Source organism: Kogia breviceps, chromosome 11 (genome assembly GCF_026419965.1).
Source record: "Kogia breviceps isolate mKogBre1 chromosome 11, mKogBre1 haplotype 1, whole genome shotgun sequence".
NCBI lineage: Eukaryota > Metazoa > Chordata > Mammalia > Artiodactyla > Physeteridae > Kogia > Kogia breviceps.
The window spans coordinates 48,647,822-48,669,303 of NC_081320.1; the positions used below are offsets into that span (position 1 = coordinate 48,647,822).

At 37.3% G+C, this 21,482-nt stretch overlaps 1 protein-coding gene across 3 annotated transcripts in view; it reads right to left on the reverse strand.

Annotated features, from left to right (window-relative positions):
- Positions 1 to 435: 435 nt before the first annotated feature.
- Positions 436 to 21,482, reverse strand: part of ACTR2 (actin related protein 2) — a 35,433-nt gene continuing 14,386 nt past the window's right edge. For all 3 annotated transcript variants that reach the window (XM_059079701.2, XM_067007501.1, XM_059079700.2), the window contains 6 exons: positions 19,288 to 19,360; positions 15,823 to 15,959; positions 14,110 to 14,259; positions 10,325 to 10,470; positions 6,338 to 6,470; positions 436 to 3,134 (listed from right to left, as the gene is read on the reverse strand). In XM_059079701.2, the coding sequence (XP_058935684.1) occupies positions 2,964 to 3,134; positions 6,338 to 6,470; positions 10,325 to 10,470; positions 14,110 to 14,259; positions 15,823 to 15,959; positions 19,288 to 19,360 (810 nt within the window). In that variant the 3' untranslated portion in view covers positions 436 to 2,963. The remainder of the gene's footprint in view (positions 3,135 to 6,337; positions 6,471 to 10,324; positions 10,471 to 14,109; positions 14,260 to 15,822; positions 15,960 to 19,287; positions 19,361 to 21,482) is intronic.

Consider the following 21,482-nt stretch of genomic DNA (forward strand, 5'->3'; position numbering starts at 1 on the left):
TTTAGTTGCTTTGTTAAAAATAATATGCCTAAAAGTCTGCAGATGAGGTAAAATGTTATTGAAAAGAGGCATGTTCCATATAGATTTCTCGAGCATTCCTAACACTGCCAAAGCCTCCTTAAATCTTCCGGGAGACAAAACAGTCTCCTAGAGGGAAAAAAGCCTCTAAAATAGAGCTGTAGCTGTGATTTGCTTTTATTCCTAGGGTTTCCCCCTCCCCTTAGGTATTTAAAATCATATCAGAAATAAAGATCAGACCAAAAATAAATTATTTTTTGTCAAATAGTAGAATGTCACTGAACTGAACTTGGCCTAACAACTAGCATAAAGTTGTCGATCCGTCTTGCATTAGCAAAAATGAAAATATGAATAAAAATAAGAAAATGAAACCAAAGAGAAATACTATTAAGAGGAAAAACAAAGACAAAATTCAAATTTACTTTGAAAAATCTGATTTTATTTTCTGAATCAAAAAGAAGTGTATTCATGTTAAATTTAGAATGTTTAACTTTCCATTGATCTCTCAAAATACTTTCCAAATATTGTTGACAGTGCTCAGAACTGTGTAAAAGTTAACATCCAATACCACATTTTAAAGAAAAAAGTTTAAATGCAGGACCTATTTCTAAGAAACCCTTCTCAAAGGTCAAGGCATTGGCAATTCTACTTTTAAAAGAAAAGAATTTTAATTATTGGAAATTTAAGTGACAAAGGTTTTCAAGAGCTATATATCAGATCTCTTTTAAAACAGAAAAACATTTAATTTCTGAGGGACTCATACCTGACAACTCCAATTAAACATGATACTTCCCCACCCCACCCCCAAATTACTAAATGCATTATTTCACCTTGGAATAGGAAAATTATAAAATGTAATTTAAAAACTATACTCTTTCTATATATTAATACATTTTAACTGTCATGTTTGCTAGCAGAATTATAAAATTAAAACCAAATTCTACATTCAAGGGACAAATGACAAATGCTTTCATTGCTTTATTTAAGTGTCTATCCCATTCTTTGTTGTCTTCTACCCCCATATTTTAAAATCATGACCAAAGGTCAGAAGTCAATCCATTTACCTGAAATGAACAACTAGTAGATACTGGTCCTACATCTGTGTCAACAACTCAGTATTCAAAAGGCTGGGGAGGGGGGGATTTATAAGAACATGACTTAGGAACACTTTAGAATTCCAAAGTGACTGATACCCACGTCCCTAAAATCTAACAGACATTATTCATAGGCTATTCACGTGTACTGAAGCATGTCCAGCATGCAGGCGAACTTCTTTTACTTGTTCAAATTGAGGTAAAACAGACAAAAAATACATAATATTAACAGAAGCTGCATAATTAAAACTAACCTTCTTTTGCTGCTTATTTCATATAAACTGGTTTTTAAGTTTCTTCACAAAAATAGAGATGCTATAGCCGATAATTTCTCCAATTTCAGTCACCCAAAAAAGTACGCTTCTTCTTTCAAAGTCGTTATTAGTAAAGAATGTTTTGAAATGAAGAAAAACATTTTTCTCCAGAATTTTCATTTTGTACTTAGAGTGATACAATTTCTTATTACTTTATTTTTCAAATTTAGAAGGAATTCAAGTCTAGGTACTATTTGATATTTTTTCAGATACCAAGCAATACCGACAGGATTCATAAATATGGTTTTCTGACAGGTAAGTCGGCTAACATTTACAAAATACCAACAACTCTTCTTTCATGCTTAAGATGGCTGAGATTTAGTAGTTATGATTAGTTTTTCAGTACAAATATGCATTTAAATCTTGATTTTTTTTTTGGCCAACATTTTAAATAGTCAAATTTTACTCCACTTCCAGGTTTTAAATGAAAACATAGCAACAAAAAAAACCTAGTGAAAATTACCCAACTGGCACAAGTCCCATATTTCAATGTTATTTTTAACCCAATAATTATAACCTACTGCCAGTAATTATTTATATGTATCTACTTGTTTTTATTAAATAAGCACTGGTCGGTTATATAAAAGAATTTTGCAAGAATGGTACTTGGCACTGGGTTACCTTAATGCTTCTGGTATTAATAGAAGCACTTAGAAAAATACCAGCTCTTAAGCACTTTTTGTCTGTAATTTGAATTTCCAAAAGCTTTTTTTCAATGTTACTTTTCCATTGGTAGATTCTAGGGAGTCTAGTCCCAGCTGATACGGTTGATTTTAAAATACAAATACATAATAATGGGACACTACACTTGCTTTTTACAGCATATGGAAACAGTTCCAGGCAGACCAAAAGTAGAAGAAAACCTGCCAAATCAAAGTATTGTAAATAAAGTTCATCTTACGTACCCCAGAGCAGAAAAGCTCAAAAATCAAAAAATTAAAATCAAACCCTCCCCTTTCCTCCACGCAAAACCCCACCCCAAACACTTTAGTTCTGAGCCTACCATTTCCCTAAAATGTTAATACCAGAAGCTTTAAGGTACTTAAAGCTGCAGCAGTAACGTAGAAAGCGCCACACCACAGGGGAAACACCACAAAGGGTTCAGCAGCTGCCTACTCAGCCCTCACCACCCCACCCCAATAACACATAAAAGCTCCTGTGGAAGTTGTTTTTTCTTATGCTAACAAAGGCATACCATCTAGTGTGCTAAAGACTAAAAACTAGCAGCATTAGAACAGGAAAGTGAAAATAGGAAGGCTACGGGAATGATCTAAATGCCTACTTAGGAGAAACAGAGCAGCAGACAGGACCCTGGCCCTCTTCTGTTTGCAGGGAAGTGGTGGAATTAAGCAGTCAGATTTACCCACATCAACACAAATTTAACAAAACTTCTGCAAGACACCAGAATAAAACTTGACCTTTCCAGTCAAAGGGCACAGAGAGGCCTCATCCATGTCCTGGAGTTGAATGAGTTCAAAGATTGGCAATAAAGGAAAAAAGAAAGCATTGGGGGCGTGATGGGAACCAGCTTCGCAGTTTATCGAACAGTCACCCCAAGTTTCTCCAGCACACGAACACCCTTTTCTTGGTATTCCTGTCGGGTCATCCAGAAGTTGTCTTTGTCCTTCATGATGTCTGCTAGAACTGCGCCACCCAGGAATACCATGTGCTTTCTGCGGGGTGGGTCTTCAATGCGGATCTTGAATTTCTAAAGGAGAAAGAGGAGATGATAAAACGTCACACACATAGTGCTTTCTGCTTTATGAAAAATGACTTTTTCTTATATTCTCTTGTTGAATTCTCACAAAGGTCCTGTGATGTAAGTATCTCAGTTAGAGAGAGAAATTTTGTAATTTGCCCAAAACTCACAGCCAGGAGATCACACATCCATCCCAGTGTGCTTAGAACAGTCGCAATGTACACCTGTGGCCCCACCGTTAACTACACTCATCACTCTCAAAAGCAGCCTGATTTGAACAATGAATTCCATGCTCGCCCTACCAAGAGCCCAAGTACCAGCGCCCTGACTGTGACAGGTTTCCCACTAATGGGCAAATCACTGGCCAGCTGTCAAATGAAGAGTTGGGATAAGAGGACTGCTATAGTTTCTTCAAGGTCTCACGTCCCTATGACTGTAGTCGCGTGCAATAGAGTAAGCTTTAAGTTCTTTTCTTATAAGCAAAGCTCATTTTCTATTCTCTCAAATTCAAACGAAATGTTCTCAAAATAAACAAGGCCAAATACGGTCAAAATAAATTATGAGGATGTTGGAAAAAATGAACACAGTAACCAAAATTAAAGACAAGCAGGAGAAGTTTTATACTCTGCAGCCACTATTAACTGTCTAAACAAAGACAGACCTCCCCATCTGTACGGTCAGTCAACATCTGAAAGAGAAACCTCCAAATGAAATAGTTTTATTTACAAAGTCACAAATCCCACAAAAAGACTCAAAATAACTATGTCATTCTACATTGTCTTTACATCACATAAATGAACCATAGGATCTGTCATAACACATGACACACAAAAACATCTGTTTACTTATTAATTGTGAGGCTAACCTACTGTTCTAACTGTTCTAGTTACTTTTTTACTCTTTGGCAGGGGTCAGCAAACTTTTTCTGCAAGGGACCAGAGAGTAAGTACTTGAGGCTCTGCAGGTGTCTCTGGCAATAACTAAAGGCAGCCAGAGACAATATGTGACAATAGGTAACATATTATGTGACAAAAGAATGGGTCTGGCTGTGTTCCAAAAAACTTTATAAAACAGCCAGGTTTGGTCCAGGGCTATGGTTTGGCAACCCCGCTCTCAGGGACACCTGGCTAGCCCCTGAGGACACCACTGCCCCTGCAGCTTTCTCAACTGGCTGCTATTTCTCCCTCTCTCTCACTACCTGCCTAACTCTGGAGGTTGGTAACAGTAATTCTTGTTCACTGTTCTCTCCCTCTTCCCTGCAACTCCACAGCCCCTCAGAAACTCATCCTATCTATTCCATCCACCACGCCTCTTTGCCCAGGGCAGCTATAGATGCCAGGTTATTCCTCCTCATACCTGCTCTGTGGCACATGTGCGTGCTCTCTCCACCATGTCCTGACATCATCCTCAGTGACCCTGTCTTTCTCTCCCTCACTCGGCAGAACACCAACTCGGGTGATCAACTCTCTTGCTCTGCCCCTGCCCTCAAGCAACTGAACACGTGTCAGAGAAACTCAACATCTAGCTTTAAACGTTACCTCAGCTGAGCCCCTCAGTGCCGCTCGGCAATCCCGTGACATTTCTCTTCTCTCTTCCACTCTGCAAGACACCACTTCACACCTCCTCATCTATTTTATGAACCTCTACCAGCTCCTCCCTCCTCTCAGAGCCTCCTAACCTGTCCTGTGATTTCACCTTTCCTCCTCCCTTCCCTCAACAATCTATTTACCACCCAGACTTAATGATCCTTTAAACAAGTCAGATCCTACCACTTCTCTGCGCAAGATCCTCCTTCCTCAATAGGAGGAAAGCCAAACTCTACTGTGGCTGAATAAGACTTATATCCGGCCCACCTTTCTGAGCTCACCTCTCAGACCCCGCCCTTGCTCACTCTCTGCCCCAGCCACTCCTGCACACTCCCACCAACTTGGGGCTCTTCCTGCCTGCAAGATTCTTCCCCCCAGAGAGTCAGGCTGCCCACTGGCTCACTCCCTTCAGGTCTTTGCTCAAAAGTTATCTTATCTCACAGGAGTCCTTCTCTGATCACACTACACAAAAAAGCACACCATCTCCCCCAATCACTACCCACACTCTAGCCCCTAACCTGACTTCTCCATAGTGCTTATTACTACTGATATATTATTCACAGACTAAATGCGGGGATTTTTGGTTTTTTCACCACTGTTTTGTTTCTCCCACCATCTAGACAAGTGTTTGGTGCCTAGAAGGAGTTCAAGAAGCATTTGCTAAATAATCATCTGAGACTGATTTTAAACTATATGTATACTCAAAGTCAGACAAATGAGTGAAGTACTTAGACAACATGGCTCCTTTTGAGTCTTTTAATTTGTTTAATGTATGAGTCCATACACAATTTAATTTCAACAATTTGAGTCACAAATAAAAGATGTGACATAGTGTCTCTAATACATACAGCCCTCTGTAGGATGTAATCTCATTATCTAAACTGATCAAAGTTGGTGAGATGAACCTCAGAGATTAATTTAGAATTAAACAACTCTTAATTGAGTGCATAGTATGTATAGTGTACTTCACACAGTCCAGGGTTTGTAGAAAAAAAATCAATGCCAAATTAACCACCAACTGTTACATACTAGTTTAAAAATTTCTTCCTACTCTACACAGCAACAACTACCAATTAAAGTCTGTTTCAAGAGCTATGATAGTTGACAGGGATGCAAAAGAACTGGAGACACGGTGTTGTTTACAATCTGATTGGGGAGGTAAGACATATGCAAGAAACAGCCAGAAAATAACTCAGTCAGAAACATGAGACAGTCCAAGAGTAGCACTGAATGCTGACTACATATTAAAAAAACAAGTTAAAAAAAAAAACCCAAACAAACCCAAGGGGGCCTTTCTCTCTCCATAGTACAACAGGTTCTTCCCAAATACTTACATTACAGGCACCTCTGGCTCCAGGCTGTTTGTTACAGATGAACCAAAACATCTGGCCCTGGACCCAGTTGCCTCGATACACTGAATACAGAGGTGCCCCGGCACTAGGACCGCTCTGAGACAAAGCTCATCTTGAACCATTTACTTCTTCCTACCTCTCAAGGCTACACTAGACTGCATTAGGAATTTGTTTAGAAAGACTTCTTGCTCCCTCTGGTGGCCGTCAAGATTCACAAACTATTTTACAGGGTTTTAAAAGTATGTTAACAGTTGGATTATTGACTGATACTTACAGAAAGTTTTTCCACATCTCCCTTCAACACTCGTTCTAAGTAAAGCTGTTTAAGCTCTCGTTCCAACCGTGATGGCAGCCCAGGGTACATAGTAGACCCTCCAGAAAGCACAATGTGCTTATAGAATTCAGATCTAGAAAGACACAATAGGTATTCATTAGGGGTTTCAGATTAGGAAAACAGTGTCTCAGAGTTGCTTTTATTTACATCAGACTCAGGTGGTTGCTGGGAGAATTAAATAAAATTCAACATGTAAACCACAGGGCTGAATGTCTGCTATTACTACTGTTAATAGATAATAAACCCTCTTTATATATAAAATTATTAGCATTCTGATGACTACTTCTAAAGCACGTAACATTTTCTTGCAAATGTAATTGAGTCTTTTAGTAATGACCAGTTTACATTACAAATTTGCAGTACTTGGACTGTGCTATCACAGTGCTTCCATGGAGCCACTGAGATGTTGTTGTTTACTATAATTAACCATATTCTACCACGATTCCAGTTCTTGCTTTTGAATTTTTCCATTTGTCTTTTGCAGTTTTCCCTTTTGTTCCTTTGCTTTGAGGCTGTCAGCTATTGTTTTTGGTTAGACTGATGTGCTTGCTTCTTAGAGCAGTCCTCGCTTTCTTCCTTAAGTATGCTGTTGGTCATGATACCAGATAACCAAATCTAAAATAACTGCATATGTACTAAAAGTAACATCATCCGAGTGAGGGTCTGACGGACTCTTCTCCTAGTAAAACTCAGGAGCTAAGTCACATCCATTTTGGCCTCATTCAAACTCACTTCCAGGTTTTTACTTACTTTCAGGTTCTCAAGTGCTTAGGCTATAATAATTCTAGCTTCTAGAAAAAGTTCTGTATTATATTTAATTGCAGAAGTATGCACATGAGTGTGACATAAACTAAGCAGTTGAGGTATAGCTACATGTGGTATGTGCCTATGAGCATTTGTTTTTATTTTTTAAATTATTTTTATTTATTTATTTCTGGCTGCACTGGGTCTTCGTTGCTGTGCACGGGCTTTCTCTAGTTGTGGCGAGCAGGGGCTACTCTATCGTTGTGGTGCGCGGGCTTCTCATTGCGGTGTCTTCTCTTGTGGCAGAGCACAGGCTCTAGGCAGAAGGGCTTCAGCAGTTGTGACTCACAGGCTCTAGACTGCAGGCTCAGTAGTTGTGGCGCACGGACTTAGTTTCTCCGCAGCATGTGGGATCTTCCTGGACCAGGGCTCGAACCTGTGTCCCCTGCATTGGCAGGCGGATTCTTAACCACTGCGCCTCCAGGGAACCCCCCCATGAGCATTTACATGTATGCTTTCAACACACAGGACATGCAAAACAAAATTTGAGTTGTGCTGCTTTCCAATGCTAGCAATGTGGGGAGAGTACTGAACCTAACTCCATTGCTTTAGGAACACCAAAACTTTAATCACTACCAACAGGAATGCACTTTTAAATATAATTTTGCTATTAGTGATCATTAAATCAAGGGACAAAAGCATCTACCCAATCCCTACCATAAGAATTTATCATAATTATGAAGTTTAGATGAGACTTTTGATCATCTTCCATTAGAGTTATAGCTTTTTGTAAGCCAATTGCTATTTTTATTAATTTCCATTACCAGCCTGTTCCCCAGCCAGCCCACAAAAATTAGGGGGTTATTTCATTCAGGGTTAAATAAAGAAGTAGGCAAAAACTTGCTTAATAAAATGCTTCTGAGTGAATTTCTCAATAACTTGAGTATAAAGGAGAGCTTTCTAACTATGACTCAAACTCTAGATGCAATAAAAGATTATAAATCTTTTTATATAACTAAATAAAAACAAAATTTTGTATGGCCAAAAACACCATAAGCAAGAGACAAATGAAAAATGACAAAATGTCTGCAATAGATATCACAGAGCTAATATAAAAAGAACTTTTTCAAAAACTGAGAGAAAAAGATTTTTTTAATTCCATAGAAGAACAGGCAAAAGCCATGAACGGATAATTCACCAGAAGATATAAAAATGGCCCTAGACACAGAAAAATATATTCAACTTCAATCTTAAGAGAAACGCAAATTAAAACTACATTCAGGTATCATTTCTCAATTAGACTTGGCATAAAAGTAAAATGCTGAAAAACTCTGTGATCAAGCTGTTGGGGACACAGGTGCCCTCATATATGACTGGTGGGAAAGAGAAAGGGTACAACTTTCATAGAAGGGAACTGAGCAATAACAAAACCACACACATTTATCCTTCAACCCAACTATTCCCCCCACACATTTTTTCAGAATATATATGCCCAACAATACAAAGGATACAGTGTGCACAAGGTTATTAACTGCAGCATTATCACACTGGAAAAAAGAATGCAACTGGAACAAAGAATAAGGACAACCCTTAGGAAGTGGCAGATGTAGAGAACAAACGTGAGGACCAAGGAGGGAAAGCTGGGGGGGGGATGAACTGGGAGACTGGGATTGACATACATACACTAATATGTATAAAACGGATAATAAAAACCTGCTGTATAAAAAAAAGGCAGTTTTAGACGTAAAAAAAAGCTTGTTTCGAATACATTAAATGAAAAAAACAAAGCGCAAAAGAGTATTTACAGTATGCTACCTTTTGCGTAAGAAAATAAAAAACAGAGGGAGGAGGACTAGGCTGAAAGACAAGGGGTGGGGAGAGTAATACTTCTGAGTATACTTTTTTGTATAGTTTTCACTAGCTATTCAGAAAACAAAATTAAAGATGAGCTGGGAATATCCTGTGCCACAAAATAGAATGAAGTAGAATGTGCTCAAAAAGAGATGAGGGCACATCAAAGGACACAGGAGCTTGCTTGAAGGGGCTCTAACAGGCGAAATCAGGAACAATTTAGCACCAAAATGAAATAAGGCAGTAATAAATTATAATCCACCAAATAAAATCATGAGACCATACTGATAATAAAACAAACAAAACAAGGGAGAAAGGAAAAGGACTTCCTTATGCTAGAATGCCAACTAATAAATACAGAATGACAGAATTAGAAAAAAATCACCTTTTTGCAACCATCACAATAAAAAAATGGATTTAGGCAAGAATCATCAACAGACGCCAAAAGGGGTGGGGACCAGAGTTTGATGAGGAACAGGAGATTTACACAGTCTCAAAGTATTTTCCCCAAAATTACTTAAAAGTCAGGAAAGGAAAAAAAAAGAAAACCTACACAGTGGAGAAAATAGGAAACTTCATTAAGAGTTTAACACTAATATCACCAATTAGGAGCAAACAGACATCACTTCTGGATGTGATAACCTGAGAAGGACACATCACTTAAGTACTGTTCTAGCCAAAAATGAACAATCTAAATCTAATCATGAGAAAACATTCAAACCCAAATTGTACTCTGTAGAGATATCAATGTCATAAAAGACTGAGGAACTATAATAGATAAAAGGTGACTTAAGAGACATGACGACTAAATACAATGTGTGACCTTAGATTTGATCTTTCACTGGAGAAAAGAAAAACTGTATAAAGGACATTATTAGGACAGTGAACAAAACTGAAATACGGATGGTAGATAAAAGTATGTCAGTAATCAATCCCCAGAACTCAATAATGCACTGTGGCTATAAGAGAATAGCCTCATTCCTAAGAAATACAAAGTGAATATTAAGGAGTAAAGAGGACTTATGCATACAACCTACTCAAATGGCTCAAGAAAGAAAAGAGAGAGAGAGCACACAAACATGCAGAATGTTAAAATCAGTAAAATGGAAAACTGGTACAGGAGTTCTCTATTCTATTCTTGCAACTTTCAACATTTAAACTATTTCAAAATAAGTCTAAAGACGCATCTGAGACACAATGATATATGCTGTTCAACAACCAGTGTCATCCTATCAGAAATCTGAGTGAGACAATAGACAACTTGGTCATTCTAGCTATTTATATTCCATCTATTTCTGATAAGTAACTTTGAAACAACCATTTCTAATGTACCTGGTATCGATGTCAGCTGCCTGGATTGTGTTAAAAAGCAATTCAGCAACACCTACTCCCTCAACATTGATCAAGTGAGGCTGAAACAAAGCTTCTGGTGCTTCAAATCTCTCTCCCCCAACTTTGATAATGCGGCCATCTGGGAGCTAGAAACCAAGAACAATCAGGTATCAGCAAAAAATTTTAAAAGTTCCTAGTGTTCTTTAGATGTTAGTACTTATAAACACCTGTTCTAGAACCAAAATCATTATCAGCAATATACTTCTCCGAAAATACATTTTTGAAAAAAGACAAAAAAGGTAAACTAAATACATCAAAATAATTGTTCTTATTATCATGCTCTGCTCTGCTTTTAAAATGGTGTGTCATGCCCCCAAATAGGAATTTCCTGGAGGATTCGCCAACGCACGACTGTGTGATGTTCCACTGGTGTGTGCAGGTGAGCACTACAGGTGGCGCTGATCGCCCATGGCAATTGGATTTTTGCTGGAGTCAATGTTGCTTATCATTTTAACACATTTGTGAGTTTATGGATATTTTTACCATGTAGCACAGACACATTCAATTAAACATTTTAAGTAATTTCTTTCACCAAATAATTACTCTGGGAAACTTTATTATTTTGTCATCAAAACACTTTATATCACGTGTGAAACTTCTGTCAAATCATTTAATCCAAAAAAATTGTATGATCAAGAAAACTTAAGGAATACTGACCTAGACTATTTATTAGGCAATTGTGTTGTATCCTACTTACTAGGTCCTATTAAATTTTAAATGATAATGAATAAATATAATTTTAAGAAAATGAGATTTAAACAACTGGTCAGATACCATTACAACATGACCTTGTGCAGAAAACTCTTACGTTACATCATGTTTATATTTAATTAAATGAGAAATGTTAAACAAAAACTCCCTCACAATTCACTGAATTGACCTAAGTAACAAGCATGCTTGTATACGCTGGCATTGGACACATTTCTGTATGACATACCAGAATTAGTTTTACATTAACATTTCTAACAGTATATTTGTTTAAAATAACATAATTAAAATAATTATCTTTAGATTCCAAAACTGACTTTCCAATATGACAAAGCATCACAAAGCAAGTTCTTTAAGACATTTACCCCCGTCTGCTATGAATGTTTACAAGTATGTGCAAGACAATCACTCCAAAATTATCTTTTTATAAATCACATCAGTCTTAAAAATAATTTACCCTTAAAAACAAATAAACTTTAAAACCCAAACCTGAAATCACCCCATGATACATGGAAAAACTTCACATGGCAGACTACTGTTACCAAAACCTCTGTACCTGGCCCTTCCAGCCTCTGATGGTGTGGCTCTTCTCAAAGCTCTATTTGCAGGCCAGCCTGGGGCCACCTAACCTAGGAACTACTACCTCTTGGAACTGTTAAAACTGTATGCTTCCCATTTCTTTGCACCAAATCTTACCCTTTCCTTTATTTGTCCACTCTTATCCCTCTTCATTTACTCATCAGTTCACTATTTGTTGCATGTATTTTTGTAACCTACCTCAAACTCTCTGAGAAAGGAGAATAAATAAATAAAATATGTCTTACACTTCTAGTTCCCTTATCCTCTGCCTCATGACACTTTCTTCCAAAGTCAGGTAGGTGACAAATTATAAATCTAGGGTAACTGTCAAGAAGGCTTCAGGGAAGAATCCCCAGAGCAAATCTGGAGATAATTAAGTTGCAGAGTATTGACTTATTGACTATTTGGATCAGTACCTTCTAAAATTAAACACTATAACTTATAAAAATTTATAATTATTTTTATTTATTCTTTTTAAAAAATTTTATTTATTTAGTTTTGGCTGCATTGGGGTCTTCACTGCTGCGCGTGGGCTTTCTCTAGCTGCGGTGAGCAGGGGCTACTCTTTGTTGCGGTGTGCGGGCTTCTCATTGTTGTGGCTTCTCTTGTTGCAGAGCATGGGCTCTAGGCGCATGGGCTTCAGTAGTTGTGGCACGCAGGCTCAGTAGTTGTGGCTCATGGGCTTAGTTGCTCCGAGGCACGTGGGATCTTCCAGGACCAGGGCTCGAACCCGTGTCCCCTGCATTGGCAGGTGGATTCTTAACCACTGTGCCACCAGGGAAGTCCCTATTCATTTATTTTTGTTTTGTTTTCTTTTGGCTGTACCACGTGGCATACAGGATCTTTAGTTCCCCGTCCAGGGATCAAACCCATGCCCCCTGCAGTGGAAGTGCAGTCTTTTTTTTTTTCTCTTCAATTTTTTTAAAAATAATTTTTTATTGGAGTACAGTTGATTTACAATGTTGTGTTAGCTTCAGGTGTACAGCAAAGTGAATCAGTTATACATATACATATACCTACTCTTTTTTAGACTCTCTTACCATATAGGTCATTACAGAGTATTGAATAGAGTAGCCTATGCTATAGAGTAAGTCCTTATTAGTTATCTATTTTATATATAGTAGTGTGTATATGTCAATCCCAATTTCCCAGTTTATCCCTCCCCCCCTTATCCCCTGGTAACCGTTTTTTTTTTTTAAATATCTTTATTGGAGTATAACTGCTTTACAATGTTGTATCAGTTTCTGCTGTACAACGAAGTGAATCGGCTATATGTATACATACATCCCCATATCCCCTCCCTCTTGCGTCTCCCTCCCACCCTCCCTATCCCACCCCTCTAGGTCATCACAAAGCATCGAGCTGATCTCCCTGTGCTATGCAGCAGCTTCCCACTAGCCATCCATATGGAAGCATGGAGCCTTAACTGCTGGACCACCAAGGAAGTCCCTATAATTATTTTGTAAATGACTATTATGTACATATTTGTGATAGGCTGAGTTTACATGAATCAAATGGCTTAAGAATACTTGCTTTTATTGCCTATCACTCAATTTTCATTTTAATAACTACTAGATCCCAGCAGCACCAATGACATATTGGACCTTACAATTCTTAGTTGCAGGGGATGCCCTGTTCATTGTAGGATGTTTAACAGCCTTCCTGCAAAGCTGTAACAACCGAAAAATGTCTCCAGATGCATTGATCAAAGATACAATATGGAAGTACTTTATACCCAGATGAATGACAGACTTAAAGATAGCAATACATTAAAAATTCACGGAGGATCAACTCCCCTAGTGTAAACTATAACTAGGTTCTAAGTCTCATTAGTTTCAATTTCAAGTTAACATTTGTTTTGAACATCTCATTAAGAAAATACTAAGTCAGGAAGACTGCCACCTACTGAATTATAAAAGCCATCCTATAGGATGACCACTTCCCAAAGTATCTTAGAACACCAGTCCCATGAAATGCTGAGGAATACTGCGGTCATGTACAAATCAGCATATCAAAGGCTCTGAGAAGTCCTTTAATAAAGTGAAATCAACTCTCTCCCAAACTTACCTGATAATGTAGCCCCCATTTTAATTTTTGTGAAATACCTATTAACATCTCACAGAAATAGCATTACGTGAAAGCCATGCTAAAAAATGCTATTCCAGGTACTAGAATCTCAAAATAATATCTCACATCTAACTGCATCCTAAAGTAGAAAAGCAATACATGATTCTTGCCTTATTTCATGTTATATGGTGTCCTAAAATAATTAAATCATAGAATCATAATGTAGAAAGACATTAAAGATCACACATATACATATTATAACAACCCAAACCAAAAGTACTGGATTCCAAGAAAACCTCCTTAAGCACGCGCCAATAGTCAAAGTTGTCCATTTTAAAACCGCATATATATTATACACTGGAAATACTTACTGTGTAAGATTCAACTAATACTGTGGTTTCTAAGGCCAGTTTCTGCTCTTGCTCAATATTATACCCCACATAACACAATTTTTCTTTAATCATGCGAACCGTTTCAAAATCAGCAGAATGGTTGAAGGCGTAGCCCCGCAACAGAAGCAGCTGGTACAAAAAAATAGCAGTAAATCCACAATTAATCTGAATGAGTTCAACTCTGCAAAACCGAGTAATGCTCTCTAAATATGTCACATCAATACCAAATGCAATGGACAGTGGAGCCTTAGCTCTTACTATTTCAGAAATGGGAATATTACTTGCCATAAAAGGATTTATATTTCAGTTTCACAGAGAGACAGAATTAACAGTTCATGAATAATAAATGGCTAAAATGAGCAAAATATCTATTAATAAATAATATTTTACACTGGACTCCTGTAATTCTGCAATTTGCTCAATCAATGCCATATTCATGAAATACCCCAGGTCTTAACCAAGTTTTATCCCTAACTTCTATTATGTCTGACACATATTAGATGGGCAATAGCATTTGTTAAAAAAAAAAAAACACCCCACACAATACACATCATAAACAATGTTTTCATATAAAAACTTAAGAAAACAAATCCCTTTATCTTTGTGCTTATGTTCAAAAGAAATCCCTTGGGCACTCCTTTAGTAGTCACCTTCAAATAGAATTTTGGCTTAGACTGAGAGTATTATAATTCTCATTAACAATCTTATTATTACTTTATTTTTATTTATTTATTTTTTTTTGTGGTACGCGGGCCTCTCACTGTTGTGGCCTCTCCCATTGCAGAGCACAGGCTCCGGACGCGCAGGCTCAGTGGCCATGGCTCACGGGCCCAGCCGCTCTGCGGCATGTGGGATCTTCCCAGACCGGGGCACGAACCCGTGTCCCCTGCATCGGCAGACGGATTCTCAACCACTGAGCCACCAGGGAAGCCCTTATTATTACTTTAAATGAGATTAAAGGAATCCAATGTCAAGGTGAAGACTTAATGCAACCTAATTTATTGCACAGATTTCATCCTAGAACAGTCTCTTCACAGCAGCACCAATGACATATTGGACCTTACAATTCTTAGTTGCAGGGGATGCCCTGTTCATTGTAGGATGTTTAGCAGCCTTCCTGCAAAGCTGTAACAACCAAAAAATGTCTCCAGACATTGCAAAATGTCCCTGGGGGGTAGCATCATCCCTGACTGAGAGCCACTGACCTGGAGAGAATACACTAACTACAGAATTCTGGTACAGACAACATTCTAAACCTTTTTTTTCCACATTACAAAAAACCCACATGCCTCCAAATAGTGGCCTTATATACTTTATCAGCAATGTTTTAAAGAAAATTATAACTAATTATATTCACAAGTACACTTTATCATACAACTGTTCAAAGGAAGGTTTTATGGCAGAAAGGTTGCCTAAGTTGTTCAAGGAAGTTTGAGAGTCTTTCTCCATCTTTGAAATACCTCTTTACCCATTCCTTGGGAATAGTAAATATAATTAAGTAATGATGAACTCTCATTAGTATACAAGAGATCACGTGTGTGAATCTCATATGGATTTCATATGAATAATGAACTGGGCCACTTCTCTGGTGGTACAGATTAGCTAGAGTCCTGAGATGATACATTCAATTTTGTGTTAAGTTGGTACACACAAACTACAAAATCTAATTCTATGATATTTTTTTTTGCTTACCTTTATAAGATACCTGGTAATATCCCTCCCAGCAATATCCAGTCTCCTGGTAAGGTGAGGGAGAGAAAAGCCTTCATACACTGGGCAAATGTGAGTCACACCATCTCCAGAGTCCACCACTACTCCAGTTAATAAACCTGTGGAAGAACCATGAGGTTGTAAATAAAAAGCCAAATCAGAAAAATCAAAGCCAGCAAATTTCAAATATTAGTAAAGAAGACAAACTAGAAATGTCACCAACCAGAATAAAAGCCAGCATTTCTTTATTATTTGTTTATTTTGCAGCTTATTTCGAGTACAAAGACACTAAAGTCAGTGTTCTCTCACATGCCTCCTGTGAGACTTTTAGTCTAATCATGGGCTATCCCAGGAGATAGCCCTAGGACTATTTTTCAGACATAGGACTGAAAAATACAACATGGTCTTTATTTTTCCTTCCAACTTAATCTGGATCCCTGAATTCCATTAAAGTAAAATTTTCTAGAGCATCATGGATAACTTTTACGAAAACCATTGTGAAAGGTAAATATTACACAAGTTGACAGTGAACCTGTTGAAATAATCTAGTTCTTTATTATTATTTTTGTCATATGACAAAACTGTGTTTGGAAAATTTGTTGATACTAGATAGCTAGAAATCTGAGAACACTTCATCTTGACTAGCCAAAGGATCATTTCAATTATTCACCAGAAACCAAAAAGACAATGTCAGTTAAACCTCTTAATAAAAACAGCAAAGAAGCTGCCTTGTTTCTCGTATGTGCTATTTAAAACTATAAATGGCTGCAAATTACTGTTTCACCTTTTGTGTCAGGGTTAATTCAGGAAAAACAAAACAAAACTTTTTCTGACTCATGTTTTCTAATAGTTTTAATAATATTTTTAACAACAAAATAATTTTTAACCAGAATATGCATTATCTATTTGCTCAAGCATTGTTTTATCACTGTCCCATCCCTGAGTAGGCACTCTCCCTCTTTCTTTTTTTTTTTTTACGGTACGCGGGCCTCTCACTGTTGTGGCCTCTCCCACTGCGGAGCACAGGCTCCGGACGTGCAGGATCAGCGTCCATGGCTCACGGGCCCAGCCGCTCAGCGTCATGTGGGATCTTCCCGGACCGGGGCACGAACCCGCGTCCCCTGCATCGGCAGGCGGACTCTCAACCACTGCGCCACCAGGGAAGCCCTCCCTCTTTCTTATTATGCACTAAGTAACTGATTTATCTTGGAATACGTTTATTCAAACCACCTCCTACTGAAGTTGATATAATCTGTTTTTCCTTGACTGACTTTTAAAGTTTCATAAAAATCATACACTGCCTCTTAAGGTTGCATTCTTTTAAACAAGAGATTTTCTATTGTAAAAAAAGAAGAATCCACAATATCATTAATTCAAAAATACTCCCAGTAATATCAACTAAAGCAGTAATTTACATATTTTATTTTCCCAATAGACCTTCCCATCCAACCTCACCTTATTTTCTACACTCCCACTAGGTTACATACTGGCCTTTCCCTTACGTATTTGACCGGATTCCAGTGCCACACCCTCTGTCACTGGATTATTCATTCTTTCCACTTCAATTCCTAAGGATTCTTTAAAGCTCAATCTAGTTCTTACCTTTCCATTTATACCTTCCCTGACCACTTTAACCTGCAGCCCAGACTCCATGATTCGTTATTCCTCTCAATCCTCTCTGCAAAATGCAGTCAAACATACTTTCCTGAATCACTGTGTCACCTCTCTCTTATTCAAAAACCTTCCTTGGCTCCAAATGCAGCTTCTTACTTTTTTTGGTTTAACTTGTAGCACTAGCCACCTTGTTTAAGAAGGAGAATTTTTCCACGGCTTAGAGTTCTTTTGATTAGTATTACTGGACTATCATTTCTCAAAATTAAGAATTCAACAGTTAAACAAAAATACCTAATATCCGGAATTAAAAGAGGGTATCGTCTCCTTGGGCAGAAATAAATTTATGAATACTGCTAGAAAAATCTGTTAAGGTAAATTTCATTCAAATACAATTAAAACAAAAATTCATTTCAGCAGAAGTGTCCCATCCCCACCCCCCAAATGGAACTATTATCACCAATTTCAAAGCTTAGATTCAACATTTTTAATATCTATTTTTCTAAAATAATTTCTGAAACTTACTTTTTAAAAAAAATGAAACAAAATTACCTAGATGCACACAAGCACTAATTACTCACAGCTGGGCTGTAACTGCCTTAAGGACAAGGAGACCACACGTAGCTTACGGAGTAGCTTACTTTACTCACTGCCATATCCTCTGCACTAAACAGAAATCGAGGCACATGCTACAGTTGGTGAATGAATAAAGCCTCTTTAAAAATTTAATTCTCCCCAAGTACTTTCTTAGTATCTATATGTAGTAGTAAAGACAGTTTAAAAACCCAGTATATATTTTGAAAAGTGATTTTTACTCATGCATGTGTAGAATCAGATGGATCACCACAATATTAGTTTGTTTCCCAAGTACAACTGACCCCTGAACAACACAGGGGTTAACCTGCATATAACTTATAATTGGCCCCTGCATCCATGGTTCCTCTACATCCCAGATTCAACCAACCACGGACCATGTACTGTAGTATTTACTATTAAAAAATATCCATGTATATAACTGGACTCATGCAGTTCAAACCAGCATTGTTCAAGGGTCAACTGTATTGTCATATACTGTTTAAGTACTAAGGCTTGAGACTTAATTGTCACCTCCTTCAGAAATCTTCTCTGACATGCTGAATCAATTTCTGTATCTTTTCCCCATTAGATTCTAAGTCCTTGAGGCATCTTTACATTTTAAGTGCCTAACAAACTCTGTAGCACATATCTGATGGCCCCTTAAGTTCTCGATAAGACCATCAGGATATAAAGAGTTCTCCCTACATGGCTACTATTTTATTCCCAATGGACAGCAAGGCAGTTACTAATGGCAGTACCAAGAAAACACAGTAGCTCTCCTCCATTAAATCCACCTCAAAAGTTAGGAAGGCACTCTCAAATGTCTGCCTTTTCCTTTGTATTTAATCTATTATGTATTTGACAAACATGATTTATACTAATCTTTTGGGCTCTATATTTTTTTAACTGCCAATTCTGAGGACAAATTCCATTTTCATTCTCCACTTTATAAAACATTTTTTACTTTAAATAGCCTAAAAGAGGGAACCTTCTACTTTTAAAAAAATTGAGAAGTTTCTTTTCACCTAAGTCTTTCATTGTTTAGTAAAGAAGATAAAAATGTGTATATTTTATCTGACAAATTTTAGAAGTTGTGGAAATATCTGAATAAATATTTAAAATATTTGAATAAATATAAATACATAAATATTGTGCTCTTCTGGGACTTACAACTTACCGAAAAATCAAACTCCTCTGACATCAAACGTATTTAATAAATATTTGCTGAATTGATTATACTAAAAGTTAAGCTTCACCTACCTTGAGCATACAAAGTCAAAACTGCCTGGATGGCTACATACACTCCAGAAAACTGGTAAGTTTCAAACATTACCTGAAAATGCAAAAGGAAAGGGAAAAAAATAGTATTTAGAAGTTATATAATAAGTATGTATAAGGTTTCTTGATGGTCAGAGTGGATTAGTTATCCAAAATAAAATCAAATATCCCAAAAGAATCCTCCATTCTCTTTAGCTCTTTTTGCCTCTACTGAAGTCCTGCTGTCACAGAGCTCCAATTTTGGGGACAGATTTTTGAATACACACTAAGTCCCCAAGCACTTCATAAGTGTTACAAAGCAAAGATTTCTGAATGTTTTAGTTAATGGCTAATTAGAGTGAAAGAAAGCATTCTGCTTTTGAACAACCTTTCTTCTCAACTGATGTCCCTTAAAGGAAACATCTTTTAATTTAAAGACAAACTATAGAAATTGCTTAACTGCTTACCTTCGCATCCCTCTCCCTCAACCTGGGCCAAGAAAGACTGTGGCTTTACCTCCAGCAGTTAAAACGAAAAAAAGGTAATAAAACAGTAGGGCAGGAAAACAAAAATAAACACAGCAACTCCTGAATGCTGGCAGATCCTGAATGCTCAGCAGCTGAGCCTGCCTTCCTCACTGGAGCCAAGGCTGCGTTCCACTCTCTGCCAAGGTACACTGCAGGGAGGAGTTCCCTCATGCCCTCTCTGCTCTCAACCATGCTCATTCTCTGTAGTGCAGGTTGGCTGGGAACATCCTAAAGGATGTTCTCTGTCATCTACACCGAGCATTCCTTGATTGGCAGTGCTGACTACTGCTATGAATATCTCATATTTAGAAATTTTACAACTGTCCACAATAAGAATTGTATAGAATTTAAATTTTACAACTCTGGGGAATTGCCTGCGGTCCAGCAGTTAGGACTCTGTGCTTCCACTGCAGGGAGCACAGGTTCGATCCCTGGTCAGGGAACTAAGATCCTGCATACAGTGTGGTGCAGCCAAAAACAAAAACAAAACCAACAAAACTGAATCACTGTGCTGTACACCTGAAACTAACACAACATTGTAAATTAACTATATTTCAATAGAATTCAATTAAAAAAATTAAAAATTCTAAAATAAATACATACACACATAAATTTTACATCTCTGAAACACATACTCATCAATTAAGCAACTAGATATTCTAAGTAGTATTCTACTCCACCATCCTTTATTCCCCCACCACAGGGATGAAAATGGAAGAGTAATGCTATACAGTTGACCCTTGAAAACACAGGTTTGAACTGCGCAGGTCCACTTAATTGCAGGTTTTTTTCAGTCAATAAATACTATACCACAACATGATCTGAGAATGGATGAATCCAGTGATGCAGAACTGGAATAAAGAGGGCCAAATGTAAAGTTATACACAAATGTTTGACCGAGGGGGGTTGGCACCCCTAACCCTGTGTTGTTCAAGGGTCAACTGTATTTGCATTTATCAACTTGACAGTCTGTTAGAATTTGTTTTTACTTATAAGATCATTAAAAGGTATTTGTAGTTCTAATACAACTTTCTGGATGAGATTAAAGTAGCGCATTATCAGTCATAGCCAAATTTGCACTCGTGAGTAAAAAAGAGCATTAAACTAAAGATGAGACCTTAGAATACAGTAAGACTAATTCTTGTCATTTTTGCAGATTAAAAAAATACGTGTCCTAGTCAAATAACTAGTTAGTGGATGACACTATACCTGTCATCTCCCTAACTTTTCATCTGAAAGAAAATTTGGTTTTCATTATGGTATTGTGTTACTTTCTGAAAGAGGTTTCCTTGTGTAGTAACCTTTTGATTTAATGCAAAAATATCTCTGCACTCTGATTTTGTAATAAGCTACTAAAAATAAATAGCAATTACAAATGACTACTTATCCATCACAAAGTATTAGTGATTGTAAACCATTCAAAAAGTGTAAAATGCAATTAAAATATGAGCTAATACAATAAAGCCCATCTTTCATAGTTTTAGGGGTGGCTGGGGAAAAAAGTAATAAAATACGAACCATAAGAAATGATATGGATTCTGTAGCTAAAACCATGATCTCAAAAATTTAAAACACTTAATATAAAAATTCTAAATCTCTTCCAAAATTTCCATCAACATCTAAACATAGCCACTGAGTAAAACAAGATATTTACATTAAGTAGTATTGGAA